Raw genomic sequence first — 26119 nt, forward strand, 5'->3', positions numbered from 1 at the left:
TACATCTATTTATACAAATTCCTTTTTTCTTCTGATGTACTACGGTTATATAATTCATTTAATTTACACCACAGTTTGTGTAACTTAGGATGTGCTTTGTTTACTAATTTTGGTAAGTAGTTGAAAATTTACCCTTCTTACACTATCATTTCAGGCATTAATTATACTTGAGAAGATATTTCCTTACAGAATTTCCTAAAGTTACATAAGACTGCTGGAGAAAAGGTCAGGGTGCAGCAACATAACCATTAGTTTTCAAGACAGTTGAAGAGGTCAACAATTTTGGGTCATGTTGAACTGAAGTCTTTCCTGGACCTAAAATGTATGCAAAGACCAAACTTCAAGCCCGTATACACACACACACACACACACACACACACACACACACAAGCATCCCTAACCACTTACTGATTACAAATTGTCATACTTTGTGAGAAACTCTGCAATAACAAATATAATATACCAGCATATATATTATAATATACAATATATCCTCCTGGAACATATGGTGATGGAAAAACTAAAACAAAAAATTATGTTTATAAATACTAGAATAAATCACCCAAGTCAAGCCCAGTACTTTTCTGATACCTGCATTCATTCTAACACAATTTTTAGGTTCTATTCTTTCTGAGAAGTTTTGAAATTCTACTTCTTGTGATTTGTTTTCAGATGGTCTTTTTGACACAAGGTTCCAGTTTGTAGTCACATAATAAAGACAAGGAAAATTGTAGTTTTGTTTAGTAAACATTACAAGTGATTTCAAGGATAGATAGTTAGTATGTGCAACATGTTCTATGACAAACATGATACAAAACAGTGAAGTATTAATATGTAAGTTTGCTGTTGTCCAATACAAGTTAGGTACTGCTATTCTGATAACATTTACGAAAACAAAATTATAGTTTTCAACAAATGAGTTCAGTAAGAAACATACCAGTATCCTCCATCTCTGAATCACAGTAATCACAAACAAAGCCAGACTCTGAGACAAACACTTACTCAACTTTTCTAGTTTCTCTTCATCCAATATTTCAAAAGATGTACAAGTTTTCAATACACCAACTTCATTCGCAAATTCAGAATACATCTCTTTTTTTGGACTTACTGAAATGCATTTTGACATTTATATAGTAGTTACTCTTATTATTCAAGTAACAAAGAAAAATGTTACAACAATATAAAGTAATATCAAGATCAAGACATTTACACCCATAAACCTATACATAAGAGGCATCTCTACTAGTATCAGTGCTCTTCAACAATGAAATCAATAACTCTTAGCCTAAATGTTCAAGTATTATTAACTCTCCTTGATTAACACTTTATAATTTAACAATAGCACCATACTTTGAAGAAATCCAAATTATCTTTCTAAATCTATTCTTAAAGAAAATGGTTGGAAATACTGGTTATGCTTTAATTTTGTTTGGATTAAATACTTGTATAATATCTAACATCAGGATTCATACTAACTATTCTAAAGTAGTTGTACAACACTTAAACATACTATCTACAACTTAAAGGCAATCTCGTGTTAAATAATAAAGTGGTTCTAAAATACTAAATTCGCTATATAAATTTATGACAGGTGCACTTATCTGTGCTAGAGTGACTGTACAGATCTATGTTTGATACATTAGGGCAGAAAGATGAACTACCAGAAACTAATACAATATTATTCACTCTTCCCAGCAGTTCATGGGTCAAAGGCCATGTCGTCCCATTTGTTAACTTGCATTCAACTACTCTTTCATAAATTTATATCACTAAAATAGGTATCAAACTGTACATTATAATTCAGATTTACATATTATACATTACTCTATTTTTTAATTTAACAGTAAATAAAAAAACAACAATACAGTAAACGTTTTTTTGTATTTAAGATGACAGAAGGCTATGTTCTTTCAAACCAAGGTTTGAGAAGATATGTTGTCTTTACTGTGTTTGAATGTTTATGGTACTGATACAGTAATTTAAAATTTTTTTTGTCATTCTTTTGTATATATGAAACCTAAAAAGAATTATTTCAATTTATACCCCCAACATTCAAAATTTGAAAGGGCGAAGCAACTGAGTTCAAAGAACATAGCTAGAAGATATGATTGTTTGTTTTACTTCATTATTTATTGTTTTATATTTTAATAAAAATAAATTTAATAACTTATTTCTAAATAATAATAATCTATGTATATGTGTGTGTATATATATATATATACACACATTGTATAATAACTGAAATGTAACTTTATATAAAGCACAGCCAAGACAGGGTAGCTTTGTAAAGGCTAAAGGTCAGTTCTATATTATTGGATATGGTAACATGAGTATGCATGCACCATGTCATTGTAACATTTGTAATGTCAGCCACGCACAGCTGAAAGATCATCATAATAAAATATATATATAATAGATGAAATATTTTTTTTCTTAAGAAATGTTTGATAACTATCTAGACATTATAAAGATTTCACATGTGAGATATGTAAATTTTCTGTTGCATAAAAATATTTTTACTTTTAAAATGAAAATTACTTTGCATGTTGGATAAGTAACAAGCAAACAGAAAAGGCATAAGAAAAACACTGCTCAACCAACTTTAACATTTAATAAACAAAACTGACCCTTTGTGTATGAAAGCCTTGTAATGTTAACTGATAATATGTCAAATTTCATTAACATATGCTTACTAATTTAAAGATAATAGAAGAAAGCTACAACAATCACAGAATGGTTATGATGTCCAAGGGACCAAGCATGTGCTGTAAGAGTTGATATAGTTTAAAAAGAAAAAAGATAAATAATCAGATCATAATTTAATGCATTCTCAGAAGCTAAGTTTAGTATATAGTCAGGTATAGCAATGAGTTTGTAGAAAAATCTTAAATGTACCATTTCTTCAAAAGATATTTCTTACCTTTAAAATCAATTTTTGATGCATCTTGAGCTAAAAGTGGTTCAAAGAGTGGCAGTGGTAAAAGACCTAATGGAATATCAGTATCATTCAACTGACTGTTTTGGAGGTCATATTTCACAGGAATTTCTAATGCAAGATTCGTTGTCTCATTTTTATTGTTCTCCCTTTTCCTCATCCGGTATTCAGACAGTGAAACCTATTCATAAATCAAACACCTTCAACTGTTTTAATTAATTAAGAGAAGTTTATACTGAAATGACAATTACAAAATATTTATGTCGAGCTATTTTTTTTTCACTATTGGGTAAGTAAGAGGTTTCACACAAAAATTACAAAATGTGAAGAGTATAGCCTGAGAAAAACTAGTTCACAATACTTTTACTCTACTATATAACTTTTATGGTAACACAAACACAGCAAAAGAAACAGGTCTCTATCACTATTATTTTCTCACCTTCATTAGAATATATCATTTTTGTTATGAGTCATTTAAACAAAAGGAATATTTTTGAACTAACAACATTTTTTATATTCTTATACTTAGTTTACTTCTGAAAACCACCTTTATTAAACTATTATATATTACCCACACTTGTCTATTTTAGAACGACAACGACACTGTTTACTGATCATCAGCTATGGCAACAGATTACTATGATAATGAGTTGCTTCAGCAAAGTTTATAAAATTCTTCAAACTCTAACATGATTCACCCACATAATGTTAAATGTGTCCACCAAGTAGTTATCCTTATGTAAATGGCTGGGAGTGAAATTCTACATGCCATAACCTTTAACAGAGTCCCAACTGAGCCCATTTTTATGTATTTGATGTTAAGAGTTATCAACTATTTTATCCAACATTGGAAATTTTATTTAGCAACAGTTCATGACAGAAGAAAATAAATACCAGATAAAATACAAAGAGATAGTGGAAAAACTATATATACACGCACACATTTCAGAAGTTCTACTGGCTATGTAATTACAATATGCATATTTTATGATGGACACAGTTTTATCCTTCACATAAACATTACTTTTCACTCCAGTTTCAGGGGTTTGAGGCAAACTTTGTCCATTCACAGACATATCTTGAGTACAAATGCCTTTTAACACATCCAAATTTTTTTGTACACAAACAACATGCATGTTTTCACATAGATACAAATATTAAATCTGCATTCCTTTGCCAATATAGGTTTGAACCAATGGACTGACTCTGTGAATGTTAAATGACAGTTATGAAAGGAGTTTCAAAATGTTTTAGAGTGTCACCATCAACTTAAAAAACAATCCACCAAACATTTCTACACAGATATGGAATATGGCACATTATCATGCTATAGTAAATAATTCAAAAGATAACATATAACTATTTGACATTGGAGCAAAGCATTCTTTTAAGTTTTAACTTCAGTTCTGATTGTCCTGCTTTTTATCTACTACATATAAAAACTGGAAATAAAGATTTCTAAAAACAAGTTAGCCCACCTTACGTTTTTGTCCAGTCTTATGACTTCTTTTGTTTAATGTGGCAAGCAAGTCTTGATTGCTGAAAACAGATTCAACAGGATGGGATAAAAGAGAAGATGACGTGTCTGATGAAATTACATTTGAAGGTGAAAAGGAACACAAACTAACAATTTCCGATGATAGTGTAATGGGATTCACTGATGAATTGACATACTTATCCACTCCCAAACTAGGATTGTGGTCAGTGTAACAAACTTTAAGGGAGTCAGAGTTAGCTGATGTTTTTATTTCTTGTATATAACATGAGTTCTGTGGCACGTAAACAGAGACCTTTTTTCTAGTATCTTTCAAGGACAGACTTATATTCTCACCTCCAACATTATTATATTTAGTTGGTGAGCACTTATCATCAAGTAAAGAGTCACACTTTAATGATATATTTTCACCAGAGATACAAACTATAGACTTCTCCAATGACTGCTGCAACGTGTCATTAGCTGCATCAACTGAGATGTCATACACATCCAAACAGGAGCCTTGTGAAGATTCTGTAACACTACCGACTTGTGAAACTGCAGTGCAATTCATCAACAGTGAAGTACCAATGGAATTTTCTTCACATAGCTTCTCCGATCGGAGTTCTCCTTTCACATTTGCTTCCTAAATCAAGAGTTGGGTATAATAATTATAATAAACATATCAGTTCCAATGTATTTGTAGTTTAACAACATGACGTTGGTGCACCAGCGTACAACCACAAGCTCATGAGCTATAATTAAAATAGTGTTATACTTCTACTACTGAAAACAAGTTGCCAGAGCCAATCAGTTTCAACAAATCACTTCTTAGCATGTAATATGACAATGAAGATTCTACATTCAGATTCAAAAAGAAATGTTAATGATACTATGCAGTAAACATCTATGTACAAAAGTACAACATAAGTTTTACAAACCACTGTTCAGAGCTAAATGCTGATAAAATTAATAAAACAAACAGAATGAAAGAGGCTGGATAACATTCTGTGAATCCTGCATTTGATGAATGTCTACTTGTCTACTAGCATGTACTGCAATTCAACAAAATATTTCCATAAATTTCTTTATTTAATGTATTGTTAACTGTACCTAGAGCCTGAAATAATAAATTTCCTCATCTCTCTCAATAATTCAAAATCTAGCTTACCTTAACTATATGTATAGTATGCAATAATAAAGAATTTTTTATATAGATGGTTGTTTTTAAATTTAATCATTTTCTCACCTTACCAAGCCAACTTCCAGTCATATTTTTTTCATTTGGAAGTTTGCTGCAAGATTTCTCTCTATAATCAGAGGCCAGACTCTTGATTCCACACACTGTTTGTCTGAAGCTCTCTCCTAGCATTCCAAAAGAAATTTCAGGGCTAGAAGCTACAGGATGATCATCCAGTATCGGAGAACAAGTGGAGTCTTTACTTGCTCGCATCATTCTTCGTTTCTTTAATGGAGTCAGCACCTCTGTTTGTAAAAATTTATAAAAACACATTAAAATAAAACTGACAGGTGATATACAACATATTTTTTTTTTGTAAAACAGTTACTTCAATGCTTAATTCTCTCACTACAAGATTAGTCCCAAGGACCAATCTTTTAACCATTTTGCACTTGTTATAGTTTCCTTACTATAACTTTTATAATATCTTCACAAAATTTTATAGATTATCAGTAAACAAGGTTTTTGGACACAGAATATCAGTTTTTTTAAAGTAAGTTTTACAATTTTTTTAAATAATGATTTCCTCATGTATTTATTCTTTCTGAATGTTGACTATGCAACATGCAAAGTAATTTTAATTTTAAGATTAACCTATTGTGATGGACCACAGGTCAAAGACCATGTCATCATTGTTTGTTAACTTATACTCAAAATTTTATTGAGCTACTATTTTATGAATTTATGTCAGTAACTTTCATATGATGTTATAAATAATTCAAACTTTAGTACTGTATATTAGTTAATTTATTAATTTAAAAGTAAATATTAAAAATCACATCTAAATACTGATATTTACGTGTTGTATGCTATGTTGAATGGAACACTGGTTCAAATTATATGCTTGTGATGTCAAAACACACAAGTCTATAGTTTCATTTGAATTTGCAACTCAAATTACCAATATTGACAAATTAGAATACAAAATAAGAACCTCATGTCTTTTCTATATACTGAAATATTGCTCATATTCTGAAATACACACAGTGGCCACACCCACTTTTTATCCTTTTGAGAAACACTTCCGTAAGTACGTGTACTTCTGTCTCTATCATGTGAATAACTAACTGAAAGCTCAGTTATACTTATTTAGACCCAAATACAGCTTAGTTACTAAGCTCGATAGATCATAGTGGAATTATATGATATTGATATAGTAATTTATGATTTTTGTTGTTTCAAAATGTATACATAAAACTCAAAAAAATTATTGTGTTTCATATCATCCAATACAAAATTTGATAGGCTTAGTAGCATCTGGCAACCAGCAAATGAGTACACAGTTTATAACTAAAAGAGATAAGATTTGATGTACATTTTTATTTACCTTTCAGTGTTTTAAGAAAAATAACTAAGAACTAACTTCTAAATAGTAATAACGCATATACACATGTAGTGTATTATACTGAAATGTGATTATTTTACACTAAAACACAGCCAAGACAGGTAGCTTTCTAAAAAGACTAAAGATCAGTCTCATATTATTGTATATGGTAATGAATGCACAAGTGCTGGGTTAGTGCAACTTCTGTAATGTTAGCTAGCAATGGCTGAAAGGTCAATTTAATAAAAATAAATATTCACAACTGTATAATATTATGTGATTCAAAATATTTAGGTAAAACCTTTGTGTTATAATATGTACTCATTCTAGAATGAAAAATGCATAATTTGTATTTATTTCCTAATTTTTTATGGCAGCTACAAAGTTGGTCAAATTTACAGATCCCATATAGTTATGGTAGAGAGAATATAAATTCTTACTGAAAACAAACATTTGAAATGTATTTACAAGGTTTTAAAGATTACTTAAATATTTGAGATTTTGGGATGAATAATAGTTTTTTTAATTATAACATAAAAATCATCTAGTACACTCAGGCTAGTAATGAAACAGACTTGCTATTTTCACAAAAAATGTTTTAGTAAAAATACTTAATTAAAAAGTCCAGATTTTGTGTACATAAGACTTGCAATTTTAACTTAAGTGTTTACCAAATTTTGTGAAGGTATACATATTGCATCTATAGTTACAGTAGGAATACTTAACTGGCATTAATTACACCAAGCTTGTCACAAAAGGGCTCAAAATACTTTTATGTACCAGAAAATTGTCAAATTTCACAAATGTAATCTTTATGACTCCTTAATAATCTCCAGCTCATTATCATAAGTTTTTCTAAAGGAAAAAAAGCTATATTTTATCTGTTACTTTCACTATTGTATACCTGTATGAGTTTGGTCTATTTCACTGACCACGTAACCACCATGGAAAATTACGATATAGATATAAATTATGCTTTTTTCAATTTAGAATTACATTAAAACACATTTACTCTAAGTAACCTAAATTTCATTACATTGTACATCTATAGATATAATTATTATATCTGTTTTCGGCCATGTCTAACTAGCATTATAGAAGTGGGAACGTTGTAGTGCACATGCACTTACTTAACTTTATTCAGTAGTACAAAATTGGCCTTCATAAAGTGACTTATCTTTACTTTGTTCTAATGAACTAGTATTTTGTAAATTATAGCCACAGTTATAATACACTTGTGCATATGTATATAATTACTATTCACACATAGCTTTTGAAATTTCAGTTATTTTTCTTCAAACAAAGAACAGTAAATAAAGAAGTATATAAAATACTTGTATATATTTTATATATATATATTTTTTGAAATAAAAAAATCATAAATTACTGTATTAACACTGCAGATTTCCACTATAATTTACAAACATAGTACTAAGCTGTATGTGGATCTAAAAAGATGATATTTCTAGTTATATTATCTCCTTTGATTCTACCATGAAATGGAAGGTTTTATGCCTAAACACTTTACAGAGGCTAAAAAAACAATGTGTGGGTCATTCTGAGTTTTTTATTGGTTATAAAGACATCAGAGAGTGAAGTAGTTATATATAAGCATGCCAAAGGTAGGGGAGGCCACCTTGGTTGATTCACTAAATATAATAATATTTCATAAAATACAAAAGATAGCTAGATCCTTATTTTATCATCTAACTGATAATTTGAATTTTTAATTTGCAAAAAAGTACAGACTTTGTATTTGGACATCAGAAACATCTAATCTGAACTAAAGCTGCATTCAATACAGAAAGACTTGTTGAGACAGGGTGAACAAAAACTGCTTTTATGAAAGTTTTGACAAAAAATAAATTGGCTGCTGATAAATTCATACACAGAAGTTAAATGCAGTGTAAGTCAACTGTAGTGTAAGTTTGTATCTCCTACCTCCTGAGGGAGAGAGGCAAGGATTGCTCGCTTCACTTTGTTGGTTAGGGCTTATAGACCCATTATGAATAGGTGAACAGTGACTTGTCTCCGACTCGTGTCCATCTGTTCCTTCCATGTCTTGAGGTACTGTCGTTTCACACATAGCCTGGCGAAGCCAACGCTAAACACAAAACACCAAAAATTAAATTTTTGCTTCTCACAAGAAACATACATTTTATAATTACAGGAACAGTTTTAGACTCCACATAGGATTGACAATCTGTCATTTTCTATCCTCACATCATAAAAGTCTTGTTCTTTAACTAACTGAAGGAAGTTAATAAAATTCTCTTTAACATCCTTAAACAAGCAACTACATTTTTATTAAGATAAACAATGAATCTAATTAAAAACCTTTTGCTAACCTTCTTAGCAGAACCTATGTTTGATTTCTGCTTGCTGGTAACTCCTGAATTATTGTTTCGACGAAGATGGGCAGCTAAGATTCCAGAGCTGCTCATAGCATCTTTGGTGCAACTAACATAACAGGTTGGACTGGCTGTGGATAGATCCCAAGATAACTCTGTATGGATAGTGAGTGGACATGACACAGGGACTGCTGCTTCAGCTTTCTCCTGCATCCACTCATTCATCAGGAACTGTCAAAACAGAATAAGAGAAGCTACTACTAAACATAACTAAATTATGTTCATCACTACAGTTCCTTCACACTATTCCAATGTTCTAAAAAACAATTTAAATATCAAAGTATTTACTATAAATTTATTAGAAGAATTTAATTAAACCCCTGAAAAAGTTACTTAGTGTATTCTGTAGACGTTTCCACCACCTACCAGTTTGAAAAGTGTAACTAACTCTTAATGTTACAAAATCAACTTCCTTTAAAAACCAGAAATATTATTTTCTGTATGGGAAATACTTTAAATTGCATGTTGATTTGATGCAAATAGCATTTCATTATTGATTTCTACAGATAGAATATGTTTAACTTCTATATTTGAAAAACGTTTGATGCTTAATTCAAATATATATATATATGAATGATAATCTTTCATTCTGTGTCAACTTTACAAAATTATGTTTAATTTTGCACCTTACATTTCATATTCTTTTTCTAAATACCCTAAGATGTCTATAAATGAGTTGTGATTTTTAAAAGACATTCAGTATATGCATATATTTTTTTAAATAAAAGTATGTTGAATGCACCATACACAGTTTCTACTATTAACAATAAAGTAATAATATGAACATCATAAAAGATGTGTTGTTGGTAGTGGTCAAACTGATTTCATTCTAGTTAAAACAGCTGTTATTAGAAGTACAATGTTAAGAGACTTGCCCGTTTTGACTTTGGCAAAACAAATCCTTCTCTATTAGCACCAGGGGATGCCAAGGTTCCAGAAACTGCAGAGTTTGGGAAATGGTCCATTGGTACACATGATCCTTCATCTGGAGAAAGAATCTCAGATCCTGATCCTCCACTGCTTGTGCGAATTCTCCTCTTAGTTCCTGATACCATAGCACGATGTTTTTTCCTATATAATGGATACACACTGTACAGAAATAAGGTTAAGTTCAATAAATACAGTACACAAGTATACTGATGAAGATCCTGTTTTTACAAAAACAGTAAAAATAAAGTAAAAACCATCTGATGTAATACTGCTTATATTTCAATCTCAACACTTTTTCTTACTCAAAGGACCTATTGCCCTGCTATAAAATAATTTGTAAGTATGAGTGCTTAACTATTTCTTTTCCAGGTTGAAGTGAAAAGAAAGATAGTGTAAATAAACCAGGAAATTTACAGTAAAAGGATAGAATTTAGCACACACTGACAAAAGCCAGTTGTTCTTAAAAAAAGAGTAATGAACAAAGGCTGAAGGCAGGAATTTTGAATGTAATGGCTACAGTCAACAGATCTCAGAAAACAAAGCAACAAATGAAGATGAACCCTGTGAGCTCGGTTGATTTAACCTCAATCTTGACCCCAAACTGACCGAGTTTCCACATGGCAACTTTCAGTATGTTTTGTGTATTTTCACAAACTTTTGCAAGCTTTTGGTAAACATTACAAGTATTTCTGTAGACAAAAAATTAGACTTTTTAACTTGGTGTTTTTACAAAAAATTTCCTAATAAATGTATAAAATCAAAGTGTTGACTGTTGTGAACGTAAAGTAATTTTCCTGTTAAGATTCATAATCCTTTTCTTTGATCTAAAAACTCTCAAATTTCATTTACATAATTTCTAAAATCTCCTAAATTAATTTCAAACATTTGTTTTATTAAAATGTTTTATTTTATCTGTCACTTTCTCTACTCTATAATTTCATACAAGGTTAGTGAAGTTGACTGATCTCATAACTGCAGTAAAGAAATACAAAATAAATCTGAATACACTTTTTCTTTCTAGAATGACTTCAAATTATAACAGGAAATTACATTTGTTTATCCCCAATTAATTTAAAGCTCATAAGAGTATTCATCTGTTTCTACTTAAATTTTATTTTATTGCCTTTTAAACTGTCTAATTATAAGTCCCACCACAAAAGCTTTAAATCACCCAGCAACTGTGCAGCTCATCTTAACCTATTACTTAACGAGTTACTCAATGGCTGCTCGCACTCAAACCTCGTGAAAAATTATTTTCTTTATCTTGCCCATTCTAAACTTATCTTGCTTTAAAAGTTTTCACATTGTTTTAAATTTAAATTTAAAAGTTTTAAATTTCACATTGAGTTACTTTTATAATAATAAAGAACACACACAAGAACTATTATACTTACATTTGTCTTTTGTTTTCAACTGTTGATGCAATTTAACTTCACTTTTTTTATACTAATCATATTACTACTTTTATTTAATCATATAATGCAACAAAGAACACAAAACAGTAACACAGAAAACAGATAATGTCCTATAACTATCACATCTTTTTTCCGGAAAATTCAGCTAAGACTATGTGTTTCCCATGGAAATAAAGTTTTAGTTAGAAGTGAAACAGACAATTCTCTGTGGAGAACATAAAGTAATGCAATAAGTTAGGGTTAGAGGAAGGTTTTTAGTACATGTAGACTACAGTCACTGGTTCTCAGAAACACTGGGCAATAAACAAAGGTTTATTTGATACAGATATGAACCAAAACCTCACCCTTTTTTGTAAGCTGGTGCATGCTGGACAGGGGTGCTGTAATACATAGGCTCTACTTCTTCATTATCTATCCCATATCCATCAAATTGGTCCCTTTTTACATCATTCTTATTTTCATGGACTGGAGTACTTTCTTCCACTTCACCATTCAGTTGATGCTTGGTTTTCTCTTCCTTGTGAAGTGTTTGTTGGTTATGTGACTTCTGTAGAGACATTTTCTCTCGAGCTTGCTGTTTTTTTTTCTGAGAGTTCTCCATTCTCTCAAAAGCACGCATAATAGCATCTAGTTTACGTTCCTCTCTAGTCTGCAAAGTTAAATAGGTTTTTAGATAGTATCTGTCTGAAATGATCCATAAGCAATGAATCTATTATATTTTCTCAGCAGTTTTGGGTCTGAAGTACAAATCTTAAAAAATTTCAAAACCATTACTTAAGAGTCCATCATACATTTTAACCTGTAATATACTTTTTATAGCTCTTTTATAAATCCATAGTTTTCAATTACTTTTCAAAAATATTTGGATAACAAATCCAATATAAGTTCCTCTTGCATAAAAATCCTTACTTAGTATATACATTTAAATTATTTTCTAGCATGGGATAAAAAAATGCAACTCACTGACTGAGGGTATACCAACCCACTTTACTACCTTCTGGAAAATGATGTTTTTAAAAATTAGTATATAAACTATCTTTTTCAAGGCAGAGAACCATGTTAAATAAAGAGAAATACCATTTTTTTTCTGCTCTCCACACACTGATCTGTTGGATCCACACGGTCCTGTTTGACTTCTCCAGCTACATCTTTTACTAAAGAGACCTCTATTGGTGCATTTTCATCCTAATAATAAAACACAATGAAAACATACTTAACTCTCTTAATATAGGCTTGGTCAAATCAGCCAAGTTTGCGACTCCAAATTAACCTTCAGTTTCCATATTATAATTCCTAATATTTTTGTGTATCTTTACAAAATTTCCCAAGTTCTCTCAATAATCATCAAGTCTTTTGCAGATAAAACAGTTTTTAATGGAGTATTCCCACTAAACATTTCTCCATAATAAATGGAGTCAAAGAGTTGATTGCTCTGAGTGCAAAGTTATTTTCATTTTAAGCTTAAAAACATTCCTTCACTTGAAAATTAAATTCATTTGCATATTCTCTATATTTTCCCATCCTAATTCTTTATAAGGTTGCTCATAACCACAAATAAAATTCTAGTATATCTGTATTAATTCTATCTGCACAGATATCTTTTACTGTGCATGTCATGAGATATTTAGTTACATTTGAAATTTAATTAAGCTACATCCTGTTTAAGTTACACCAATTACTATGGCATAAATTTATAAATAATAATCAATATTTTAATATTATTTAAGTTCATAATTTTATAAGGTAGTATTAAAAAAAATCCTGAATTTCCCCAGCATGAGAAACTAAATTTTCTCTCTAGTCATCTCCCCTTCTCTAATTTATTCACTACTCATTCACTAAGTATGAAATTTAACATAACTACTCACTACAAAATCATCATACCTTTCATAACCTTCAATTTTGTTTGGTTAAAGAGCCATAAAAGAGGATATCAGATCCCTCTTGCCAAACCTACTTGTCACATCCTTTCTTTCTGGATTTGTCAATAGTTCTCTCTTATGTTTAATAGTATATTTTTAACCAAAAGAAAGCCAAAGTTTTCATCTATCAAATGAGTATGTTGTTTTTAAAGTTGAGATCAGTACTTTATTTCTTGTTTTTCATGCACGTTATCTATTTATTATTATAAAGTAACTAAAATGTAAAAATAATCTTTTTACACTGGTTGAAGTTAGATTAAGTAAAATAAATAATAACAAAGTAAAATATTTCATGTGGCACACATGTGAGCAGCTTGTAGGTAATGTATTTCAATAGCATAACATAAGCCACATGTTTCTCAAGTTATTTACAACTTACAATGTCATGAATAGCAATTAGACATAATTCAAAAGCCAATAAATCAATAATACCTAAGTATACATATATGTAAATTCTTACAGGTTTAAAGTTACTTAAAAAAAACAATTGTAGTTTCATGTTACAATCTGAAGTAATTCCAGAAAGAAGAAAAGGGTAATTTCAATCTATTTCAGTTTGTTTAGGTAGTTACGAGCATGGTCAAATTTACAAACCTTGTAAAAATTTAAATAGCAAAAATAACAGATAAAATATAAAATTTTACTAACAACAAAAACCTGAATAGTTTTTTAAATTACAACACAAAGACCTTTTTGTATTCATAGTAGTAAAAAAAAAAGTTGACATATTCACAAACAAATTTTTTTTATTTTATTAAAAATCTGACTTTTTTGTAGGTGAAAGACATGTTTACTGAAAGTCTGTCATATTTTGTGAAGATATACCTACTATATTAAAGGTTAGTTGTATCAAAATTATATAGACTTTATATGAACACATTTCTATGGTATCTGTATTAAGAAAGCTAGAATACAGAAAAGGATGGAGTATATCTGTATTATAAAAACAAGAACAATGCTACAGTTCTGGGACATCTTTACTCACTAACCTACCACAACCAAAGTACATGTTCAACAGCCAAATCTCCCCAAAAATAACTTTTGTTTCTTGACTCCTTTACTGTGCATGTTACGAGATTTTACTACAGAATTTAGGTTAATAACCGTGTTTAGCATTCTTGTTTAAAGTTCCTATGGTACATTTAGAGAAAGGAGAAATAAATAACTGAACTTTTGGTAGATGACACACCTTGTTTTTACACACACAACTGTGATTTCTCAGCCAATTATATTTAACTGAACTAGATATTTATAATTAATACAAATGGAGTGATCTTAGAAGTATGTTCTCTTAACTGTTATCTTAAAATTGTTATTAAGAATTATATGAGAATTAGTCAAATTAGCATTTTTGCTGCTTTGCCTCCAATACTTTAGTGTTATTTCTCACATAAAAGTACATTAATTAGATAGACAATTGCATAGGAGTTAGTTTTATACTTTACTTAATTACAAGTTATTTATGTTTCAAGATGCATATCTGAAAGGTTTAATAATTTCTTTTATATAAGCCAATGCCTCCTCAGTTCACAAGACATAATGCAATACATATATGCCACTATGTTCTCCTGAGGACTAAAGTTTCTCTATATAATAATATTGGCCATGGATGCCCACTGGTGTGTTGTAACAGATAACAACAGTAAAGAACAGGAACGAATAAGTTATATATCAAAATGTAAAGACATGCAAAACCAAAAGATGTTGCTGTGAGATTATTTCACAAAATATCAAAAGGTATTTACATTTTCCTATGAGATAATTTTAAATATTTCATTGTACTGCACTACAGACCATATAGTATAAGCTGACAATGCTACAGTTAGCAATATTTTAAAGAAAGTGGAAACATACATATTTAAAGATTTACCTTAATTAAAAAACAAACTTTTGATATTCATTTAAGATATTCTAGAGATTATGGAAATAAAATTTGAAAATTATAAGATAGGGGAATTTTTTAAAACTCATTTTGTTTTGGTAGTTAAACAAGAAGCTACTTGGATACAGACCCATAAACTTAGTGTTAACCAAGTAATATTCAGCAGGTTATTAAAAACTGTTGAATTTTAAATTAATGTTGCATTTTGGGATATATTTTTTCCTCTTAATTTCAAATTACAAAAGTTTCAATTTTAAGCAAAATTGAACTTCTAAGAAGGTGATTAACTGAACACTCAAAATATGTCTGAAGAAAGAGAACCAACTTGGTTATCACATAAAATGTTCAATACAGAAAGAAATTGTAGCACACTTTCTTTTTAAGGAAGTTTCTTTGTGGGTCAAACTTACTGATGTATCTAAAACAGCATCTCTGGACTGACTCTGGCTACTAACATCTTCAATGTTAATACTGTTCTTCCTTGTTTTCCTTCTTGGAGAATTATCTAATGAAGAGCTACAAGGAAAACAAAATGTATTAAATTTTGTAACTCTTTGATTGATTCCAAGTCTCTATTAAAAATATTTGTGTCCAGCTAATAAAAAATGAGACAATTTTTAATTTTATCATGAATATTAACTAAACTGATTCCTGTTTCTTCAATTTTCACTAACAAAGTTATCAAGCTCTAAAGTATATTCACAATCTATTGATAATTTTTAAAGGAATAACATAAACAAGACTTTTAACACATTTAACCACCCACTCCCTTTTTCAGTGTTGTTCAGTATAGGGCTACAATCTTTCGTACCAGTAACATAAAAAAATTAAGACAATTTTTTATATTTTCTACACTTCAAACAAAACACTTCCCTAATACACACAAAACCCAGATTAACAATCTTGCTATGGATATTCTTTTCTAAACACATCACAAGGTTTCAGTGAGTTGCATTCAAAATTTATGCTCCCCCACTCACATAAAGCTTGAAGCCCATACTAAATTAGTGTGAGGACAGTAAGATGATGATCCCCTTTACAAAGCACCCAAAAGAAAACCATAAAGTGTGAGAAGGAATTAAAATCAACACACCATGGAGGGACCTAAAGGACAAATTGCATAGTAGTAAAAGGAAAGGAAGAAATTGCTCCATTGAGACATTCTATAGCACACAGCTGAAGTGGAGCAGGTAGAGCTCGACAAAGGACAGAGTTTAAAAACCCTGAGATGAATCAAAAAATTGTGTGGGTGCAAGGAAAAATTGCTCCACTTTCATAAGCCAACCCACCATGATAGTATCCTGGAGAAAACAACTGAGGATGTAGCTGGACTGAAAAGTCTTGTGAGGAAGCAAGAAGCATCCTCAGATCATTGAAAAGGCTCCTGCAATGAATTGGACAGGAAAAAAAACAACACAAGAACTCATGGAGGAGAAAAGGAAACAGGATTGTGAGACAACAGATGAGAAGAATAGAAGCTGAAAACAAAATTTCCTGAAAGAGTATTAATAACCCATGGACTGACAATCAAGAACTTCAAACTTGGGCAAACTGAAGTCTCACCTCCCACCAGCCTTGACCCAAGAAGGATAGTCAGAATAAGACAAATTTGGGAAAAGATGACCAAATTACTGGGGTCTGATACACAATAAGGGAGAAGTAACACTTTTGCTACTAATCAAAATAAGGGAATTTGAAACAAGGATATTCAAAAGCAACACTGTCCAACGTATGTGGGGTTGAGACATACCAATCCTTGAGTGCAAATGCTTCCCAAAACAACTCACATGAATCCCAATATCCATGGAAGGAAGAAACAATACAATAATGACCCAAAGGCCAGTCCCTGAGAAGAGCAAGGGTGGAACATAAGAAATTGGAGCTAAGGAGGAAATATGACATTCTTGAATAATCAAATATGTGATAGGGGAAAGAGGTCTGGCCGAGTCCCTCAAAACGACATGCAATGGAGAGGCACATTCAGGAGGAGGAAGAAGGCTATTCACACACTTCAAAACAAAAACTTCCCAATCACTGAAAATTACAACAGGACAATCATTGGTGTGTTCTGTTTGTTGATGAAATTAGTTATCTCCCACTAGACAAGAACTGTTACTTGATGGGCTGAGGATCATGGTCCTGACCTGTTGGATGTGGTTGGTAATTCTGTTACTACAGCAGTTGTTATCATGACCACCTGAAACTGTGAGTGCATAACTCAAAAGACTGAAATAAGAAAGAGAAGGAAATAATTCCTTACTCACCACCAAAGAGAGTGAATATGATAAAGTAGTTAAGGTATGTAATTTTTAATTACTAATTTTAATCAATTCATTACACTGTATGTTGATGATAATAGCTAGTTAATGACATGCTAAAGAAAATTAAAAATAAAATAATTATATATTATCTACAACCAATAGAAAGCCAAGGTTTTCATCCACAAAGTGATTTATTACATTGTGTTTTGAACAGAGAATTGTGAATTCTTATTTTGGTACAAACTTTATTCCCATGGGAAAGACAATGATTAGCTTGGATGAATATGTAACAGCTCTTATCACATAGTTAGAGAGCCAGAAAAACTGTTATATTTAGAGGAAATTGACTGCTTTTTGCATGTTATTATTCTATGTACTTTGAAGTATTATTTAATTAAATAAAAATTAGTGCACTACAACCACCTATATAAAAAGTAGGGTTAAATGTCATTAACAGCAAAAAAGACATGGGTAAGTACCTTATTTTCTGTTTTTTATATTTATTCTTTATATATTATTATAAATGTAACTAAAATGTAAAAACAACATGTTTAGATAAGTCAGGCAAAATAAAGAATATAACACAAATGCTTCATGATGAAAGCAGTTTGTAGGTAATGTAATTTGACTGTAATATGAGCTGCATGTACAATTTATATTGAAAAAAATAGTAGTTAAACATAGTTAAAAGGGCAATACAATAACAACATTTAATTATAAATAGATATGCATCATAACAAGCTTAAAACTACTTAGGATAAAGAAATCTAGTTTCCTATTACAATCTGAAGTTGTTTCATAAAGAAAAATAGGATGATTTATACTGATTTTTTGTGGTTACAAAGTCGGTCAAATTGACCAACTTTGTATAATGTTAAGGTTGAGAAAGATAAAATACAAAGTTTTAATGAAAACAAATGAAAATTGAGATTTTTAGATGAAGTACTTTTAATCTTAACATAAAATTCACTTTCCACACAGACAATTATTTTTAGTTTATTAAAAATACTTTACTAAAAAATGTCATTTTTTGTATGTAAAGTACTTATAATGCTTACTAAAAAGTGCCAAATTTTTATGAAATATTGACAGAGAGAATTATTAAATCTAAAATTTTAAAGATTTAAGACTTCAAATGAGTACAAATAGGTCATGCCCATTTTGAGAGTCAATGTAGGGAAATTTGACCACAAAATACTTCTGTAACATACCATTCTGTATTCTGTTTGTCTTCTGAAGAGATCAAAGAAGTAACAGCACAGTTCTGTTTGCCACATGGACAATCTACTGTTAAATTGCTGTGAAAAGTTAAAAAAAAAATTCAGTCATTAGTCTTCTGATGTCAGATATACAACAAATTATTACATTATAGTTCAGGACAAAGTACATCATAAAAAACACCGGTAATCTCAGGTTGAAGTTCCAACCACTCCTTTTAATTTTTTTTTGAAAGAATATAACTTCCTAATTGAAAAAGTTTAAATGCACCACCACATATAGAGAGTAAAGTAATACAATAAACAATTTATCTTAATTGCCTTTTTCTGTAACCATTCTATTTCTGTTACTGTTATAATAAATTTATCACCTTTTTGCAGTTAACAAAACTTATAGAGCCATCAAGTGAAGTCTGTTATCTTGAATCATAATAACAGGCTGGTTACATTAACTCTTTGGCCCCCAGCACCATTTTTAAATTCCTTTCTGCATATGTACTTCATTACATTTAAAATTGCATTAAACCACTTTCCTATTAATATATGTCAAATTAACATTATAATGTATGTTATAATTTGAATATTCATGATATATAATTTGTCATTACACTGTTTGAAAGAAAACCTTTAAAAAAAAATTAAATTGTAGTTTTCATGTCATGTTACTGACATCCTATGAAAAATCTCAACATTATAATGATTCACCCTAGACTACATATGCTGGCAATGTACAAGAGTATGTAGGTACTAAGTACGTGTGGTTGACCTAAACAACATGCAATATCTAAAGCCTGTAGCTGTTTATCTGGGAAATGGCTATAAATTTTCCAACCCCTTAGAGATACTATGCTCACAACTTTTATACTTTGCCTTGAGATCTACAATGTGCATGTAGTTTGTTGACACAAGTGTATACAGTCATTAGAAAAAGCTAACTTTCACTATATTCCATTAATAGTTAATTTGAAATTTGTGTGCAGTTTTCATTTTGAAATATATGTGATAACCATTAGCATTATTGTCTGGTTGGTTGACCATAATGTTCATGGCAGTTTCTTACCTAAATATCCTCTACTTATCAATAAAGTTAAATTGTATTCAGGCTTTACTTTCATATTTTAGTTAATTATATATTGTGCATGTTTTAAAAAATCATATCTGTATGGTTTATTGATTTGAATAAGTTTATCTTGTTGCCTGGATTATGAAAAGTTATAAACAAGATGGTTTGTATGAGCACAATCATTTTACAGTAACGCCTCAGCAGGTAGTTTGACAAAACAACTTCATAAAGCCCTACTGGAAACAGTTGATGTAATTGGCATAAATGATAATAGGTGAAGAATTTGAAAGAAAAATTAAAAATAAACTATAAGTGTAAAAAGATAAAAACCTGAAATTACACACATAATAAATATAAACATTTACCTTCATTAAAAACTCTTAATATACATTTATTAAGTTCTATAGATTAAGCAAATGAAATGTGAAAACTAAGATTAAAAGCAATACTTCATACAAAAATCATCTTGCAGAAGAGCTATTAAGTCATAGTACAAATAAATAAATGAAATAAAACTTTTACTAGAAACAGTGAAAAAAAGTAAAAATTAATTTTCTCTGATATTATATACCTTTAGGAATGTTTTTGTTCAATCTCAATCAATTTTACCAATTACTTTCATTTTTGAAACAAAATGTAATGGCAGAACTTTACCCTCTCTCTGATAGCAAATCCAGGAGCTAAAGGGTTAAAGAAATATTAAACACTAGAATTTTGCATACAATAACTTTATCACAAGATCACAAAAATCTTATATTGAATTCCCAAATGTATTACTCAGACAATTTTAATTACATTTAATGAAAACTATGTACTTTTCCATACTATTTACAAAACTTACTTTTCTTGATAGTTAAAATCAAATGGAATAGTGATTTCCTGGTCCTTTTTGATGTCTTTAGATGAAAAGATATATAAATGTAAAAAGCCCATTCTGGATGACATGTCGTACCTGGAACCACAAAAATAATGCATCATTGCATACTGTAATATAAAAACATATATAAAACAAATAAATTATCCACTCATCAGATAATCCACTGCTATAAAATTAACAGAAATGTCCTGAAACAACTTCATGTAATTATTGAAATTACTAATTTTCATGCTAATATTTAGAACATCTAAAAATTGTGAAATTCCATTTGTGTAAACTCTAAAACCTTCTAATATCAAACTTTTCTTTAGTAAAACTTTATACACACAGTCAGTCAATTTGACCACTTTGTAACTACTGTCAAAAAATACAAAATAAATCTAAATTACACTTTGTTGAATAACTACAAATTGCAACATGAAACTAAAGTTGTTTATCCTAAATAGCTTAAAGCTTGTAACAGTATACATCTGTTTTACTGCTCTTTAAACCATGCTTAACTAATAATCCCACTACACAAATATCAAATTACATAATACAAAAGTTGCTTACAAATATGCCTTATGAACATTTATTATTGGTAGTTTATCTAATCTAACCTAACAAGTTCCCATTTTAGTTATTTTTATAATAGTAATAATAAAGAGTACACATGAAAAACAATAAATATAGTACACTTACCAAGGTCCTCATTTTTTTTCATATCAACTATCAATGAAATGTATGCCTAGTTCTTTTATTCTAATGTTACTGCTAATCTAAATGATTTTTATTTAATCAAATAATGCATCTAATTATAGAGAATAATGCATCTAATTATAGAGAATAACAAATGAACAAAGCATATAGCCTTATAGCAAACATAATTAACCTGGCTTTCTGAGTGTTAACAGCCTTAAACATTAAGTTAAGCTTGCCAATGTAAATACCACGAGAAAAAGTTTCAAAATTAAGGCAAAATAGACAGTGCATTGTACAGAAAACTAAATTTATATTGGTCAATAATAATATAGTATAAAACATCAGAGAACTATTGAAAACTTGTGAAACAGAGGATGTAACATGTTGGCACAGCAAATGATCTAATTTTCTAGTTTATGATTCTGTAAACAAATAACATTGAAGGCTATAAGAATTATGCTTTGCCTGAGTAATATCTACATTATAATACCATAGTCAAGTAATTTAGATTAAATTCTATATTTCTTGGAAAAGTACTAAATAAATTATTGAAGAGAGAAAACCCATATAATAAATGACACAGTTCTCATACAAGATTAGTTTGAGGATTTTTAAAATATTTCCATATAAAATTAAGAATTTAAAACTTAAAAAATATTAACATTTGATTCATTATTTATGGTCTGTTGGCAAGTTTATTCATGACCAACAACAATAAGCATGTTTAATTACATATTCCAAGAAAAACATCAACTATCACTCTGCAACATCATGCTACAAATAAAATATAAAAAGATAAAACATGCTCTTCTTAAGCTTTAGAAAGAAAAAGTCAGGACTGCTGCTAAGAGGGTATTTCACAAAACCTTTTTCTTGTAATATGCCACCATTAGGACCTCATTCTCAGTGGTCTCAAGTCCATATCATCAATAAACTAATTAATACAAATAACTTCACTGAAAGCATGTTGAATTCAAACCAAAATCAATTTTCTTTAGATATTTATAGAATTAAATAAATAACACTTTCCAACTCTGCACCATTTAATTATTTTCTGTAGAAAACAGCTACAATTAAACCAGAAAAATAAAAAAAACTATCTATATTGTTGAATGGGAGTTAAAGAAAAAAGGATCTTTGTACCAAACCACATGTGAATTGGCTTATCATGCTTCTTGTCACACTTTAAATCCTCTATAATTACCATAAAAGGCCAAGTCCATCAATTTTGCTCTTAAATTTTTGTTGCATTTAGAAAAGTACCTTTGTACCAAAACTGGTTTTTAAAAAAATGAGTAACTAATCAAAATCCCTAATATTACAAATTTAACATTGTAGATCTCCATTACTAAAAATGTGCAAGACCATTATTTTTGTTCATCGACGTGTAAGGTTTCTAGACAAGTATCTTATTAACATAATCCCTGTAAAATGTTTGAAGTGTTGCATGAAAATTTATATTTGTGCCAATTTTCATCTAGATTGCCATTTTACTCCATAAAGTACTAGAAAAAACCTAACTAGATCAAAACATCAAAGAAGTGTCAGGGTATACTGAACCAAGGTATTACCCTATCAAATTTCAAGTCAATCTGTCAAGAAATGTAGAAATTATGATAGAATGAACAAAACAATAGTAAAATTGCATGTCTCTCAATAGATACATAACTATACATACAGAATAAAATTACCAGGAATACATAAATTTACAAACACAATGCTGAGTACTTCAACTTCTTTAGTGTTTATTGATATTTATACCTAAGAAATTTATATCAAACTTACCAATGTTATGGAAAATGTAAAATTTTTCAATAATTTCTACTTATGGTAAAAAAATACAAACTATCTTAAAAACATATAAAAAATATATTATTTGAAACACCTACTTTAGCATTAGGTGTACAAGATCTACGTATGAACCTTGCAGCATTTCCATATTCCCTTGCATCAACACAAATCTCCTCTTCACCTGCTTGAGGTTTGTGAAATAACACGAAAGGAAAATATCTAGCAAAAAGAAAACTTAGATCACTAAGCTTCACTCATATTTTTTAAATAATAATGAATGATGAATCTCTTTAAAGTAGTACTACCATTAAATATTACTTCATTATACAATGGATAACACGTATAATAATAAAAACAAAACATCACAGTGGATATGTATTTTGACTAATTAACTCTGTCTGCATAGGCTTGGTCAATTTAACTGACAACGTAACCTCATATAAAATTTTTAAAGATTTTATACTACTAGCATTTAATATTACCCTCCTTTCCTTTCTAGAATGACTTCAAATGTGAAACTACATTTCTTTATCCTAAGTAGCTTTAAACTTATAACAGTAAACATCTATCTATAATTAAATTTTACTGTTTTATTGCTTTTGAACAGTGTCCTAATTACTGTTCATATCATTATAAATTACTTGTGGAACAAGCAGATCACGTTACGCTATTGAACAATGTTACTCATGAGCTGCTCACTTGCATGCCTTGTGAAAGGTTTTTATCATATTATTTATTTTACCTAATCTAACCTAAAGAGATCTTTATTTTTACATTTTAGTGGCTTTTATAATAATAAGTAATGAATAAACATGAAAAACAAGAAATAAAGTACACGTACTTAACTAAGTATTCATTTTTCTTGCTGTTGACTGTTGATGACATTTAACGACATTTTTCATACTAATGGTAGCAGTGCATTAAATAATTTTGATGTGATTCAATAATGCATCAACTACAAATATACACTGATAACATACAAAAAGCAGACAATTTCACAGTTTGGTTTTCTAACAATATGACAAGAGCCGTTACAGACTCATCCAAGCTAGCTGTTGTGATTCCTGCAGGAACTAAAGTTGTATTGTAAAGGAAATTGAAGCTTATCTATTTAGAATACAAAGTCATATGATACATATTTTTGATAACTTCACTTTATATTGGTTATAGGTAATATATAATTAAATGCAAGAAAGAACTATTTATAAATTGTGAAAAAGTAAGTGCTGGGAAAGTCCGATTTTCTGTTTGACATTTCTGTTAACAAATAAAATTGAAGGCTATAAAAATTGTGGTTTGTCTGATGAATGAAGATTTTATAGTGAATAACTTACATTTAATTTTGTAATTTCTTGGGGAGGTGGTAAATGAAAGAGGTGAGAAGGTACTTGAAAAAAGTCTCACGTGGGTCACACTTAGGGAAATTCAGGATTTTTTAAAATATTGCCTTATAAAATTAAGAACGTAAAACCTATAAATACTATTAAAATACGAATTATTAGTTAATAATTTATGCTATACTAATTAGTATAACATAAACAAAAGGTGGTAGAATAAAATTTTGAATGTAAGATACTAAAATCATTGTGTCAGGAGCAGTGGTAAAGGATACCTGTGGTGAGAGAGTTAACTCTTTCAACATGGGCTCAGTCCATATGACTGACCTTGTAACCACTTGTACTTGTTATAGTTTACATACTACTAACTTTTAATATATTAAGTGTATTTTCACAAAAGTTGGTAGACTTCTGTAAACTTTACAAGTCCTTTTGCACACAAAAAATCTGATTTCTTATTGATGTATTTTTACTAATATTTATTCTTGAAAATATCAATTCTATTTTTTAACTAGTACAAGTGCATAGTGACTTTCGTTTTACAATTCAAAACTTTTCTTTGTCTCAAAAATTTCAAAATTCATTTGTGTAACCTCTAAAAACCGCTTAAATAGATACATAATTTTTCAGTAAAACTTTACATTTTATCTGTTATTACATTTATCACTTCATTCTTCAACCTGTATACAACTCATCAAATATAAGAAAAATTGCAAAATCAGAAAATAAAATGAGCAAGTGTGTCCTTTTTTCTTCTTTACTAATCATGAAGTTTTTAATGCATGTATCCTGAGTTTCAATTGCTAAACCTATCCAATATATTTTGTGTTTATTTTACTGTCAACAACTAAAGTTGAAACCCACTGTTAATAAAGCTTAAATCACTGCCCATGTCATTAGACCATTTATGTACATCCATACTAAGATACTTTAGAGAGCAACAATGCACATGCAAAGCAGTAAAGTGTCAAGCAAGCCCCTATACACATTCAAAAAAATATACATATCAGAGAATACATGATATACATTCAGAATTTTTTTTTTATTCTTAGAAATGGAATCTCAAACACTGAAAACCAATACAAGAGTTGGGGGGGGGGGGGGAAGAAACAAACAAATTCAATAAGGAAGAGATATAGTTTCTTCTGAATGTGTCATTTTTATCTGAGGAAGGAAACAATCTATCAGAGGAATATGATGTTGAAGAATTTCAGCTTATGTTTCAATGCCTCTTATAGAATCGTTCTACACAAAAGATGGCAATAAAATCTAGAGCCAGCTTTCCTTGATTCTGTCTTATGGATAAATCAGGAAGCAGCTGGTGAACGATCACCAGAGGTCATCTTGTTAAATCACAGA

At 29.7% G+C, this 26119-nt stretch overlaps 1 protein-coding gene across 7 annotated transcripts in view; it reads right to left on the reverse strand.

Annotated features, from left to right (window-relative positions):
- LOC143234662 (uncharacterized) overlaps positions 1-26119 on the reverse strand; it is a 65053-nt gene that overhangs the window by 1390 nt on the left and 37544 nt on the right. Inside the window, exons 11-24 of one of the 7 annotated variants that reach the window (XR_013018752.1) lie at positions 23522-23642; positions 20916-21026; positions 19006-19092; positions 15944-16049; positions 12807-12914; positions 12074-12378; positions 10260-10473; positions 9322-9555; positions 8915-9077; positions 5659-5894; positions 4419-5055; positions 2921-3116; positions 1008-1107; positions 188-315 (exon numbers count right to left, since the gene is read on the reverse strand). Coding sequence is in view for 3 of the 7 variants with exons in the window: in XM_076472188.1 (XP_076328303.1) it covers positions 227-315; positions 1003-1107; positions 2921-3116; positions 4414-5055; positions 5659-5894; positions 8915-9077; positions 9322-9555; positions 10260-10473; positions 12074-12378; positions 12807-12914; positions 15944-16049; positions 19006-19092; positions 20916-21026; positions 23522-23583 (2658 nt within the window). In the remaining 4 variants the exon portion in view is untranslated. Of the gene's footprint in view, positions 1-187; positions 316-1002; positions 1108-2920; positions 3117-4413; positions 5056-5658; positions 5895-8914; positions 9078-9321; positions 9556-10259; positions 10474-12073; positions 12379-12806; positions 12915-15943; positions 16050-19005; positions 19093-20915; positions 21027-23521; positions 23643-26119 lie in introns of all 7 variants that reach the window. The other 6 variants (XR_013018751.1, XR_013018749.1, XR_013018750.1 and 3 more) reach the window with 6 other exon arrangements.

The sequence above is a fragment of the Tachypleus tridentatus genome, chromosome 12, assembly GCF_004210375.1.
Source record: "Tachypleus tridentatus isolate NWPU-2018 chromosome 12, ASM421037v1, whole genome shotgun sequence".
NCBI lineage: Eukaryota > Metazoa > Arthropoda > Merostomata > Xiphosura > Limulidae > Tachypleus > Tachypleus tridentatus.